Genomic DNA, 13,681 nt, shown 5'->3' with positions numbered 1-13,681 from the left:
CTTCTCTCTTTTGGCATCTTCAGAGAAGATTGGATGTTTTTCCAAATGGGGTGGCTCATAGCAACTTTTGAGTGGACTCTGCAGGAATCTGGAATGAAATTCGATGTTCATGTTGTACCAAGTATCAAATTAGATGTTCCTTTAGGCCGTATAAACCTATCGTCCTAAGAAGCCTTCTCAGTTTGTAGTCAAAGCTAGAATGCTCCTTGCTACATGTATGTGGGACATTTCAAAAAGGGGTGGGACATCCCTACTGCCAGTGTGAAAATCCATCTGGAATGCATAGTAAAGGAGAAAAGCATCCAGCAGTCGTGGTTGCTCACACCCGGGGTGTCAGACCATGTCGAGCTGAGTGGAGAGAAACCACGGTGTCTCTGTGGACATAGGAGAGGTTTTTCACAGTATCCAGGAGTCATTGTCTCATGGGGAGAAACTGATGCTGCCACACCAGCGCGTATGGGGAACGGGAACATGCCAAGGAGAACATGTGGGGGACAAGGGAGGGCCATGGAGCAGAACTGGCCTGACAGTGTTTGCTGCTTGATGGCGTGCAAAGATCTGGCAGATTAGATGCTCACTGCTCTCAGAAAGAGGTGACTGGAGGAATGAATTTCCAAGTGCACTAGTAAAGCAATTCCTCCAGCTTTAATTTATCTACATCTTATTTGACACCTTGGGGTAATCATTTGGCCTTTGCTGCTCCATCCACGTCCTCGTTTTTCTAATTTCTGTCATGTCTTCCTAATTAATATTGCCCAAACCTATCTTTTTCTCTCTCTTCTCTGTTAAAACATTTTCCTAGAATATGTCTGTCTCTGTATTTCACTAAACATCTTCAAATGGTTTCTTAAAACATGTCTTGTGCAACAACAGTGAGTACTCCTGAAATTAGGACTGTATTGTAGCATCACCCTATGACAAAGATAGAGTAGCCATGTGTGGGCAGTGTGAAGAACAGCTCTTTTCACATTGACTACTTGCTTTAGCAGCCTTGATGGTGTCATTTTACTGGAGTTTTCTTTTTGCCTGGTACACAAACTAGTCACATTTAAATTATCTGCATAATTGAGAGGGGAATTATCACCAGAACTATTGAGACCAGCATATAGATGTATTTCATGTCCTCTGACATTTAGCATACCTACACACAGAAGAACTTAGACACACGCAGTGGGAAGGTGAAGAGACCCAGTGCAGTCTCTGCCTTGCACAGAGACAAGCTCCAGGGTCCTGCTTAAGTTGACATTCAGTCTGTGGCATACTGTGCCTCTATGCAAGGCTTCCTAGATCAGCTTGCTGTGAAAATGGGAGTCACTCTCTCCAAGGAGCGTTTGGCTAAGTGTAATTTTTCCCTGAGTGAGACAATGATTCTTCCTGTGTCCCTGCCATTCCACTGGGAACGGATGGTATGACCCACTAGGAGAAACATGCTGGCTTTAAAAGAAGTGCATGGGAAGAGGCTGCAGGTGTCAACTGGGCATTGAGTGAAGGACTAGTGAGAGAGAAGAGAGAAGGGAAGAATGGTGAAGAGTTGTGAAGGTGAAATCAGTAAGTCTGAATACGAGAGGGTGGACAAGGCACCGCCCGAGGAGAAACCCAAGGAGATTCTGATATGATTGGTGTGATGGAGGCTCAGGCCATGGGGAATAGACAGAGAACTGGTGAGTGGGAGGGAGAAATGTGGTCTGCATTTGGCCATGTCACGGGACAGCGGGGTGGGGAGGGGAGGGGAGTGGAAATAATAGCAAGAGGTTTGAAAAATTGTAAGAGAAAATGAAGGATTTGGGTCTAGCCTGGATGTGTGCAGCAGAAGAAAAGTTGAAGGCAAAGAAGCCTCCCAATTTAAATGACTTTCTTCAGTGAGAAGTCACGGTTGTTTCTCAGGCAGTCTTACACACTACAGCACGCAGGCCTGCTATGGAAAACAATAGACATATTTTGAGCACTTTCACATTTTATACATGAGATGATTGGTGTTTGCTGTAGCTTGCATTCCTCGCTGCTCTTTGTCAGCCAGGAGGCAGTGGCCTCTGAATTGGGAAAGTCAAAGGCTTCATGACCACAGCATGGTGTCTTCAGCGCAGGCAGGTGCTAGAGGTTCTCTGCAGGTCATGGAATCCAGAAACCAGGAGAAAGGCTTGTGGCTCATCTTGCTTTCTTCCTAATGCTCCCATGACTGTCCCTATACCATCCCGCCAATAGTTGTCAAAGGATATAACTTTCTGGTGGAAATGCAGGGGAGAATTTAGAGCAGAACAGAAAGGAATAAAAGGCCTATTTTGAGATGCTGCTCTACTGACTCACTCACTTTGGGCCAGCTGCTTACAGGTAGTTCAACAAGAGCAGCAAATGAAGTATTTTCTGTTCCCATGGAAAAAAAACTGTGGTGACATTTTTCTCCATAGAATTTTTTTAAGTTTGTCTAAAGCAGGACTTCTTGACAATTTCTTGACAACCTGGGGCTAGACTCTGTTACAGCAATTTACTTGGGATCTGCATAGCAGATACATTTTAAAAGGTCATATAATGGTGGAATATCTTTCTGGGGCCAGACAGAATTGTCCCCCCAGGCTACCAGTTGGAGAGCTCTAGCTGGGTTTTAAAAAAAGTGAAACAGAATGCAAATGCTATGTTTTTACATGTTGAGATTTGGGAAATGTTTAGGCAGAAAAGGAAAGAGTTTTCTTACTTTCAAACTTAATGAAATCCTTTTTTTCCTTTAGCAAAAAGTAATTTTATTCTTTTTTAAATCAACTTACTGAACAAAAAATGATAATCAGTGCCAGCTTCAGTGGACTTAGCAAAACAAATGAAAAGCCTAATTTTCTGTAATACCCTCCATATTTTTACATTGTTCTAAAGTTGAAGGTCAGCAGGGTGGGAGGTTTTGAAGAGTAGTGTGACATACTTGTGATAATTAGCTACCCTTACTTCTGCTATTTCTGTCCTTCTGGAGGTGGTGGACATGGCATCATAGTCAACATGTTTATCTGAGACCAACAGTCACAGCAGGCACTCAGCTCTATGGGAAAATAAGTTAAAGCCAGAGAAAAATGGGGCTTGATGCCTGGAACTCAAAACTGACTGGACTTGGATATTTATGTTTCAGAAGCTAATATTAAATGACTAAGGTCCACTAGCAATCTCTAATTCCCACTTTTGCTTGCCTGTGCACTTGAGTCTACATATCCAAAGGGCACCATCCTGCTTTTGGACTGGAATAACTCACCATTAGTTTTGGAGGTTACTTTATCAAACAAGCTGGTGTTTAGGTTCTCCCAGTAAGACTTAAAGTTAAGAAAAAATTCTGCTAAGATCCCTCAATTCCTGCTCGGCTGTGAACTCAAAGTACATTGGAAGCAGCAATAAAGCCAGCCTCGCAACCCTGCCCCACAAGCTAGGTATGTGTTGCTGTCCTCCTTAAGACTTGTAGCCAGCAAGCCTTTGAGCTAAGAGTAGATAAGGTGAATACCTGTCCAGAAGATACTCTTCCTTACTGGCCTTGGCTCTCCCCTCATTTCCCCATTTACCTTTGTTCTTCCCAGTTGTCAATATGTGGAGAACCAGGCTCAGTAGTCCCCTAAATATTTATGATAGAAATGGCAATTTCATTGACAAAGAACCATTTCTAACCCGTGGGTATCCTTGGAGTGTTAGTTTTCAATGTCACCTAGAGCTGTGCTGGTCTGCTCATCTTATTATGAGCTTTTATATCGTTAAAGCTCTAAAAAGCAGGTGGGCTCTGGAGAGAATGGGGCTAATTCATAATTTCTCATTTGAATTTCCCAACTGCCTCTTCACACCAATACTTTGTACTTTATTCCTCTAGAGCTTGAGAGTGCAGCAACCCAATGACTACTGCTGAAGGGGAAACCTGTGTCCCCTTGCATCGGGAGCCAGGGCTCCTTCAATCAAAGGGGGAAATATCCTGTTCTGTGAATGGGCAGGAGGAACTGTGCGTGGAAAAGGGGCACAAAACTCTTGGAAGTACTGTCTGACATGCACAATAGCTAGCAAAGCATGAGGTAAGAGTTTTGGGAGGTGGGCTGTCCAGGAGGGGAAAGGGGAAGGCAGCATGGAAGGGAAGCATAGTGTGGAGACTGAGAGTGGCTTTAAAATCAAATGAAACTCCGATAAGTCTTAACTCTGGAAGTTTGCCTGAGAGACAGAGTCCAGATCAGCTGCAAGTAACAGGAAAAGAAAAGCAATAGTTTGTCCCGTTGCACTTCTCAGGGAAGGTCTGCAAAGAGTGCAGGATGGTGAAGAACCAGAAATTGCACATCCCAGTAGTGGGCACATGGATGGGCAAGACCCCCTGTCCACCAGCTGGGATGGGATCAAATGTGCCAGGGTCCCCATGCTACCGCACTGCCAGAAGGGACCCTGCATAACAACACCTTCGCAAACAGCGGGATCCCACTTGGACACCATGCACACATCACCACATGGCTGTTGGCTGGCCGAGTCCTCCATTTGTAGGTGCAGATCAGGGTGTCCCTAGCTGGTGGCTCGCAGGCAGCTGAGGCTGTGCTGTTTCCATGCTCCAGCTGGTGGGGTTGAGCCAGCTGTGAGGCCAGAGCTGTGTAAGCACAGTGCAGCTTTCAAACCAGCATCTCAACATAGCCTGTCAGCTGAGGCACAGGGTTAGTTCGGTCTATCTGTATCTACTGTGGTGCTGGCTCGGGTGCAACAGGCTCGGATCACGGCTGCCTGCAGTCTGCCGAGCAGCCGTCCCCCCAGAAGACCAGGCTTTCAGCTGATGTTCAGCCTTTGTCCCATTGCAGTATAATGCATCACAGCTGCTGGAAAGCTGCCCCCACAGCTCTGTCTTCCCTTCAACCCCATGACCTGTTTCTCCTTTTCCTTAGGTACATAAATTCCCCTTCTGCCACATGCTCCCATTGCTGCTCCCATTGCTGATCCCATCAGCATTTCACCTACCCCACCATCCCCCTCCATTTTGCTCCAGGTGGTTTAGTCTTTGCTGTACCCTCCCAACCTCCCCTTCCAAGGGGGGATATTTTCCACCCCACCACCAGCAGCCGCAGCACCCTGCCGCTGGTGAGATGCCAAACCTTCACCTCTGAGCAGCGCACACAACTCTGAGCATGAGACAATTAGGAGAGAAAGAGGGAAAGGGGAAAGTATTGACAGGAATAAATTGAGAGAAATCATAAAGCTTAAGCAGAAAGAAAGCAGTTTGAAAGGTAAAGTATTCAGAGAAAACCCTTTCCTGGATGAATCTAATTGTTTTGTTATCTTTACCCACCAAAGCATTTACTTTGGTTTGTCGCCCGATCCACAAACACTTTCGAGGAGATGACATTACCGAAAGGCAGGAACATCTGCATCAGCTCAGCATCCCCAAACTCCTGGGGCAGATGGTAGATAAACAGGTTACAGCCCTCTGGTCCTATCAAGAGAAAAAGAAGACCCATGAATGGAGAGAAATAGGATATGAGAAAGCACATGGTGGAGATTTACTTTGGCATCCCCTCTCTCTGACTGGTGAGGGGTCACCTCTAGGAAGCTGTCTGTAGACTCTCAGAGGAACAGACAAAGCAGAAGACCAGGAACACAGAAAGTCACCTAGAGGCTATGCTAGCTTCATTAGCCTTCCAGGACAGACACCAGGATAAAATCTAGAGGCAGAAGAATGCAGCAGCACATGTGGCCGTGGAAAGACAGAATGGAGGAATAAGAACAAAAAGAGTGAAAGAATGCGGTTCATAGTTTTTCTTTGCTCCTCATCATCTCATTTCATCTGTAGAGTTTTGGGTGACCCACAGTAACCTTTGCCTCTTCTCAGTGTCTGCATGTGGAAGTTTCATTATCCTTCTTGTGTCTGTGTGAGGACTGTGATAACAAGTAGAAAGATATGCACAAACCCACAGGCTTATTTTCTTTTGTAGAATTTCACATTCAATCCCCCAGCTTGACTCCCCCAAATCTGGACAGTTTGGTCATGTCCCCCATTCTAGAGGGTTCTTCAAGAGAGATTACAGATGGATTTAAAACCAAATTACTAATCAAGAGGAATTGACTTTTTTGCCTCAGTGCTTTAACACACTCTTACAGACTTCAGAGGGTGCTTGGAACAATATCCATAGAGAAGTCTTTAGTTGGAATATGCAGTTTTGTTAAAGTAGAGACCTTCAGAAAATGTTCTGTTGAAATTGTATTTTGGGGCAGAAGAGGGAGAATCTGACTCTGGTCAAACAGCCTAGAATGAAACTTTTCAATGTGACTTTTATTTTTAAGCATGGTGTACTTGAGCAAAAGTCAAAAGAGAACAGGTGTGTCCAAGTGGTTTTGTTGAAAAACATAAATATTTAAACCCCTTGCAGTGTTCACTAGCAGAAAACTGTATAGTTTGAGGAGCCAGGGACTGTTTTTTTCATGGTCTTATTTTCAACAGTACTTGCAGCTGCTGCCTAGCTCTACACTGACTTAGACAGGTAACTCCAGCTCTGGGGGGTGGAGACGAAGGGGATACAGTGTGTGCTCCTTGCCATGAGCGAAAAAGGAGAGAGGGAAGGAGCGTTTCCTCCTTGCCCCCAGCCCATGTGCCTACAGCCCTGTGACCTGACTCAGCCAGCTTCCCCCATTTACGTCTGGGGCACAGTGTGGGGAAGGAAAGGGTTTTTAATACTCTCGTTTTCTTCATCAGGGCATAATTACAGTGTCATAACACAGCAAATTACAACTTTGCCTTTCCTGTTAGGGAGAGGAGTTCGCGTAGATGCTCCCACCTTTTATTAGCCATTACTCATCCCCCTGGCTGGCAGGAGAAGTACAGCGAAGTCAGGATTCTGACAGATGCCCATTTAAAGCTCATTAAAATTCCTGGGCCTCAGCGTGATTGAAGTCACAGGCTCTCCACATTTCCTTTTGGATTAATGGAAAATGAAGCCCTAATGAATATTTGCTAAGCACAATTTTCCCCACTAATTTGCTAAAAGGACTGTCACGAAGGAACAGCTGATCCTTTGCATCTTGTGCATTTCCTAGAGGTCATAAGGATGGTAACAGGGTTTCTTCCAAATAGGGGGGATAGTGGTACGATGGGATAATTAACTAATTAGGCACCCGGTCATCTGCTTAGCTAAATTACTTTTGAACCTCAGTGGCCCACAATCAGGCTCCCCTATTTCATGCCAAGCTTTTCCATCTTCCCCCCACCTTCTGTCTGCCTCTTCCTTAGTCTCCTCACTGAGCAACTATCCCTTCTCCAGTACTTGCTGCAGTTCATTTCCACACAATGTGGAGTTATTGGCATGATAAACTAGATATGAAACAGTCTGAAAGTGTTAAACAAACACTGACCCCCTTAGGTGTCTGTTAGAATTGAGAAAATTCTGCCCAGGAGAAGACCACGGTCCAGAATAGCAGGGAAAAATTCATTCCTTCATCTGAACGTGCCCCAGAGCACTTCTGCTGTGGGATTTGAGATCCACATTATAGTAGAATGGGTAAAATCTTGGCTTTGCTGCAATTAGTGGCAAAATTCCCACCGACATAACCAGAGCCAGCAGTTTGCTCTGTAAAACTGGCAAATTCTTTCAAAAATGCCAGCTGCATTTCCTAGGGTCTTGGATGTGTTGTGCACGAGTAGGGATTCTGCCTGCGTGTGCTAAGAAACACCTACTAAGGCATAAGGCAGATCAGGAGGCACACAACTTCATCTGCAGCAGGTTTAGAGGTTGGGCTCAAGGAGAGAGCAACCCTTAGTTCACCTTGAAATCAGCTTTGCCTCACACTGCTCAGCGACCAAGAGGAAGGGACCAGGGAGGATGTGAAAAAGCAGAGACCATCCTCAAAGCACAGTTCAGCTCTGAAATGTGGCTGGGAAACCCATGCTGTGGCTTCCCATACCAACTCAGACATTCAAGGCCAAACTCACTCTGTTCCCAGCTACAGAGGGTTTTTGCTAGTTTCCAATGCTGAAAACTCCACCTGCTACTGAGAAACAACCTGGAGTAGTTTGATTTTTTTTACCATCCTCACATATGAAAATTCTGCCATTAGAATTTAACAAGCAATTTCTTGTTAAATCCATCCACCCATAAGTTACCTATCACAGTTAGACTCCCTGGTAAAGAATTCACAAACAAGCTGTCAGCCCTTCTACCTTATTGTGGTGGTTTTTGCCTGAGTCAAGTTAATCTGGGCACGCCATGGAAGACTATGTGTTTATGTTATGGCCACTTCTTTGTATATATGTATGTATATTTTTAAGAAACCAAAGGCATGAGTTGTTCAGCTCAGAATGCTATAAAGAGCTAAGTTAGTTCTCAGTGCACACATGCAATGAGTTTTAAAGGACTGGAGCAAGAGGAAGATCACAGCTGGTATGGCAAAACCTTAGTGAAGACTCCAACTATCTTGTTGGAGAGAAAGGTCTTGTTTTGGACTGAGTTAACAGATTATGGGAGATCAGTATACTTGGCAGTTCAGGGCTGAATACAGTACTAAAACTATGTACTACACACTTTACTTTGGTTTTCAAATGGGTTGTAAGTCAGCTCGAAATCTAACGAACCCTCATGACACATTATGAGACGAGAATCAAGGTTCATTTCTACCCTGACGTCTACTGTGGCTCTTGGTTTTATGGCTTTAAGTTATAGATATTTATGTTCATTAATACACAAGAAACACAGATAGCCTTGATTTGGGCAAAAAGGAAAGAAAAGTTTTAAGGAACTCACAGTTTATGAATGGTTTGTAAATTACAGGCAAACCATGCTGGCTGATGGAAAACAGGTGATTGAGGGTGCATCCTAGAGAATTCTGTGCTGAGTCTATGTTGGTTTGGCTTGGTTGGACCTGAGCTGGCTCTGCCCATGCTCCTCACCCTTCAGCTCATTGTTAGTTACTTAGAGTGGGGACAGCAGCAGACCCAACCTGTCCCTGGGTGTCCACTATCAACATGAGTAAAATCCACATACCTGACCTGACATGAGCTATCTATCATTGCATTCCCAGTACTATGAGTCAGTGTCATAAGGAAAGGCTACGACTAGACTGCTTTTCCAACAGTAATTAAAAATGGGCTGTCCTGTAAGGTTGTATGAAGTTAGCCTGCAGCCCTTTGGTCAGCTGCACACCTCACCTTCACAGAAAATACTCAGAAGCTGGAATTTCATTGTCTCTTCTGCACCTGCTTGCTATTCAGTCCCCAGCATGCTTGAGCATAGGGCAGAGGAGAGTCACAAACCTGCACCAGATTATTTTAATATCTAAGTGTACTTCTGAGTTTCAGAATCTATGTCAAGATGAGTAATAACATACAAATTTAAAATGACTCCCAAGTTTTGCCTGGTTGACATAGCCTGAATGAAGACTTCATCTCTAGCTTTTGGATCTGTTCCACCCTATGCACCTCGTCAGCTGCTGGCAGCCTCAGTGCTCATGTGGAAGTAATGACTAATCTCTACAGGAACGTTGCAGCAGCCAAGCTGCTCTGGGCTTGTTATCCAACTGGGATCCGGGAGCAGAGAGTTAGCATTGTTATTAACAATGTGATCATTGATGTTATTGTTGTGATAGGGCTAGTTCATTAACGAATCAATGTTTGTGCACATCCTTGCAAACATAAAGTACTCTTCTCAGCACTGAGCATTTATTATTAGAGTTCCCTCTTGCTGTGTTTTCCTGTTAAAGGTTAGAGATGCTTTAAGGTCTTGACCCTCTGCTTAAGAGGAGAGTTGTGTCTTGGAGTTTCTCTCTCTAGCAAGCAGCAGAGAAAGCCACAGCATCTCAGCGCCTCAGGAAAATGGAGGACACTGAGAACAGCAACCTACATCAAACTGGTGGTTCATTGCATATATCTGACCCCCAACCATCCTCCATACCAACTGCTTACAAGGAGCAAGAAGTTATGAGATAACTTGTCCACTGGGTGACACTCACCCTCAACCCACAGACACACACTGTGCTTCACAAAAACCAGGGGTATTTGGGCAGTGGGTCTTCGGGCAGTGGGTCTTCAAAGCTTGCACAACAGCTATACCTTGCTTCTGATGGTTCCTGGCACAACGCTATGCTGAGCAATGATCTGCTCGCCATTTTGTCCTGTGCTTAATCTAGCCCCAGTAAGTAATAAAAAGCAAAGTCCTTCAGCATGGGGGAAACATCTCTGTAATGATACGTTAGGTCTGTGCATCTGTTCTCACAGCAGGGACGTGTACTAGAGCTAATCAGGAGCTGGAAGTTGTGTTCCCCAGGAAATTCTGACATCGGAAAAAAATTAATTCCAAATTAGATCGAAATGCCGACATTTCTAATTTTCTTGCAAAATGAGATTTCTCCCTCAAAGTAGTTCTAGGCCATCAGAATGTTTTAGTTTGATAGTGTAATCTTGATTCATTTCATTCTGACTGTTACACTATATTAAAATATTAAATGTCATTATATATATATAATAACATGTATAACATAGAATATATCTGAATTAGTGATCTAATAGAGGATAAAAATTGAAATGTAATTATTTAAAATGAGGTTCTCTACACTAAGTTGAAGCACCTCACTTAAATGCTTCATTTAGGTGAGCAGTCTCCTCTTCTTGTCAAAAGGGAGCAGTGGAATCCCTGGAGGGCAATTGGGACTACCTGAGTGTGTTACCTGTGAGGATCCCCCTGCTCCCCACCAACTGCAAAGGGAACATTGCATGGCATGGTTGCCTCCCAAAACATTTACATGCAATAATGAGACATTCACTTCTCCTTACTTTTCATGTCTCCAGTGCAACCATCCTGTCCTGCAGACTAGATAACCGAGGCACCTCTCATAGTCAATGTAAAGAAATAGGTAATTTTACTATATGATTAATCTCATCCTAATATAGAGATTGTGCTCTAAAGGGGCTTATTTCTGTTTCCAGATTATCAATGGAGTCTGAAAGGACTAGACCATCTCCTCTGCATAACAGGTCTTTGTTCTCTAAATAGCAAGTGTTTGAAGTCATGTTACTGGCTTCTATTCAGGGGCCACCAGTGCTTTGTGTCCTATTAAACTCTTTATTCCAATGCAATTGCGTTTTTATCTGCATTCTTGTTGCTTGTCTTTAACCCTGAACATTATTGCCTACATTGATAGGAGGTCTTTCCATGGCCCATGCACATCAGCGTGCTCCTTTCTCTGGGGACTGAGGAGATCTCGGCAGCAACCCCCCGTGAGGATGTTCCCAGATATTACTGTTAGTGCCAATGATACCATGCCACATATGGAAACTGAGAAAAGACTCAGTGGACTGGGAATTCAAAGCAATCAGGCACCTAATGGATACTCTCTAGGTGTATGAGGAGAAGGACCAATGTGGTGGGGATGGTGTTAGGGGAACCAATGCAGTGGGGATGGCATGCTGGGGCCAGAAAGGAGGACAGCCCATTCACTCACCTTCTCTCTGTTGCTGTGGTATCATGGGAGGTGGCTGTGGGAACGCTTGGCTAATCTGGCCATAAGCAGCAGGATAAGCAGCTATAGGGGAGACAAAGGGAGAGAAGAAAGAGGGACAGATTTCAGTGCCGGGAAGCAAGGAGCTTTCACTCCAAACCATTATACCAAGCTAGAGGTGGGCTTTCCCCCTGCATTTTTGCTCCGGGAAGGGTCATCTCATGCAGCCTGAGATGTGGCACAGGCACCACAGCTGTGTGCTCCAGGCAGTGCCACATGGCCCTGAGCACCCACCCTCCCTTCAGCTTTGTCGGCAGTAACGCCAGGGACAGCCACGCGGTGTAAATGGGGGTCTCCACTGAGATCTCTCCCAGCAGAGGTGCGTAACCATCCCAGATGGCACCACAAGCACACTAGTTCATGAGCTCAGCATGTTGATGCCCATGCTGACAGCCACGCACAGGGCGCATGCACACATTTCTCTGTATAATCTCTCTTGCACCCTGACTAATTCACATGCTCAAAAACAGTTCACATGTGTTTCCTCTCTTACTCTAACCTTTGTATGACCACAATCTGTATAGACATAGTTGCACATACACTGTTGGATATACGTTTTCTTTTGTGTCTGTAGAGAGTTCCTCTCTCTCACACAAACACAGTGGAAACAGTGTGCAGCAATTAAACAATCTTCCCCACCTCAGCTCCCCCACCAAGCAGACAAGGGGAGCCATTCAGTACCACAGATGGTAGATGATGTGCCTTGATGCTAAAAATACAGAGTACGGGTCGCCTGCGAGCCCAGAGAGAGTGGGATAGGGGCCATGTGTGTGCAGAGGGGTTAATTAACAGCTCAAAGGGTTGAGCTGCTTCCCATCTATCAAACCTCACAAGCAATAAATGACAATAACTAAAACACCGGCAAATGAAGCCCTACATGGAGAATTAAATTAAGTTCCCAGATACAGTGCTGACATGAGATAATAGCCATTCCTCAGTGGGAGCCCATGATTGCTGCAGTTACCACAGGAAATAATGACTTTGGGGTGGCAGCTTCCTTGCAATGTTGGCCACGGACACCTCGCGAAGGGAGGCTGAACATGGCAGGGTCATGGTCTGCACCAGGTCACTTTGGCTGGTGCCAGTCCATCAACTACAAAGGAGCTGCTTGGCGTACAGGGCGACGGGAGTGGAGGCTGACCCACTGGGAGCTGTGGAGAAAGCTGCTGGGAAGCCAGTAGCTCCTAAGCAAGCCTCAGACAAACTAGCTGGGGTATGGCCAGTGTAGACATATCCTAAAATATGGATATGTGCAGACATAGCATACCCTGCCAGGTTCTGCAGGGTCTAGTTGCCCGTTTCTCCTCCTTGCTGCAGCATTCAGGAGACCTGTTATAGAAAGTGGCCACCAAATCAGTGGCCTGATTTTGCACTTGTGCACTGTGTTAAGCAGACTGGACCTGGTCCTGCCAGTGAAGCTGCACCAAGGCAGAGGTCAGTGGAAGCTTTTCCCAGGGAAAGGGAGGAGGTTGTGTCCTTAGGGAGAGAATACCTCAGGCTTTATGCTTGTTTTCACAAGAAGTGCCAATTTAATCTGAGAGTCTGTGGCCCTCAGCTCACCCCTGTATCACTAAACAGCTCTCTTCCTCCACCCCCCTCAGGTGTGTTCAAAGATTAAAAGCTTTAGAGAAGAGAAAGGTTTATTGGGAGAAAGTGTTAATACTAACGACCTGCGTACTGCTGCACTCCAGCGTAGGCTTGCTGCAAGGGATCTGCTGCAGTGGGGCTCTGTGCTGTGGAGACACAAGACAGACAAGGAATTAAGGGGTTAAAACATGTCAGACACTCTCATTTCTCTTCCCTCATCAATATGTGGTGTGAGACAGACAGACCCAGGGGCTCAAGGTCCCAGAAGAGGAGGAGCTCGCTCGCCCTATGGAAATGACTGCACAGAGCCCCTCATGATGGCCGGGAGGGCTCTGTCCCCCAGCTGTCACACTACGAGACTTTGGAGCAGAGCTCAAACCAACCTTTCCCAAGCTTACATTAAGGAGCCCACCTCTGAACATATGGATTTTTGGCATTGCAGTAATCAACCCCAAAGAGTCCTCATCTTAGGCCAGGACAGACACTGTTCTACGTGCTGTGCAAACTCAGATCTCAGTGACAGCTACAGTCGCATGAAACTTTCAATCAGAGCAGAAAACAACAGGGGCGTAGCAGGAGGAAGGAGAAGAGAACAAGCAGTGGCTCCTGCCGTCCTGCCATCCCTTCAAAGGAC

At 45.4% G+C, this 13,681-nt stretch overlaps 1 protein-coding gene across 12 annotated transcripts in view; it reads right to left on the bottom strand.

Moving 5' to 3' along the window:
* The window catches only part of CELF4 (CUGBP Elav-like family member 4), a 730,009-nt gene that overhangs the window by 51,247 nt on the left and 665,081 nt on the right, over positions 1-13,681 (bottom strand). For 6 of the 12 annotated variants that reach the window (XR_008574695.1, XM_054810355.1, XM_054810351.1 and 3 more), the window contains exons 9-11: positions 13,128-13,193; positions 11,404-11,484; positions 5,270-5,413 (exon numbers count right to left, since the gene is read on the bottom strand). Coding sequence is in view for 11 of the 12 variants with exons in the window: in XM_054810355.1 (XP_054666330.1) it covers positions 5,270-5,413; positions 11,404-11,484; positions 13,128-13,193 (291 nt within the window). In the remaining variant the exon portion in view is untranslated. The remainder of the gene's footprint in view (positions 1-5,269; positions 5,414-11,403; positions 11,485-13,127; positions 13,194-13,681) is intronic. The other 6 variants (XM_054810359.1, XM_054810357.1, XM_054810358.1 and 3 more) reach the window with 3 other exon arrangements.

This window comes from Grus americana, chromosome Z, assembly GCF_028858705.1.
Source record: "Grus americana isolate bGruAme1 chromosome Z, bGruAme1.mat, whole genome shotgun sequence".
In the NCBI taxonomy this organism is placed as follows: domain Eukaryota; kingdom Metazoa; phylum Chordata; class Aves; order Gruiformes; family Gruidae; genus Grus; species Grus americana.
The sequence above is the reverse complement of the archived record's forward strand: the minus strand, read 5'-3'. Positions and strand labels throughout refer to the sequence as shown.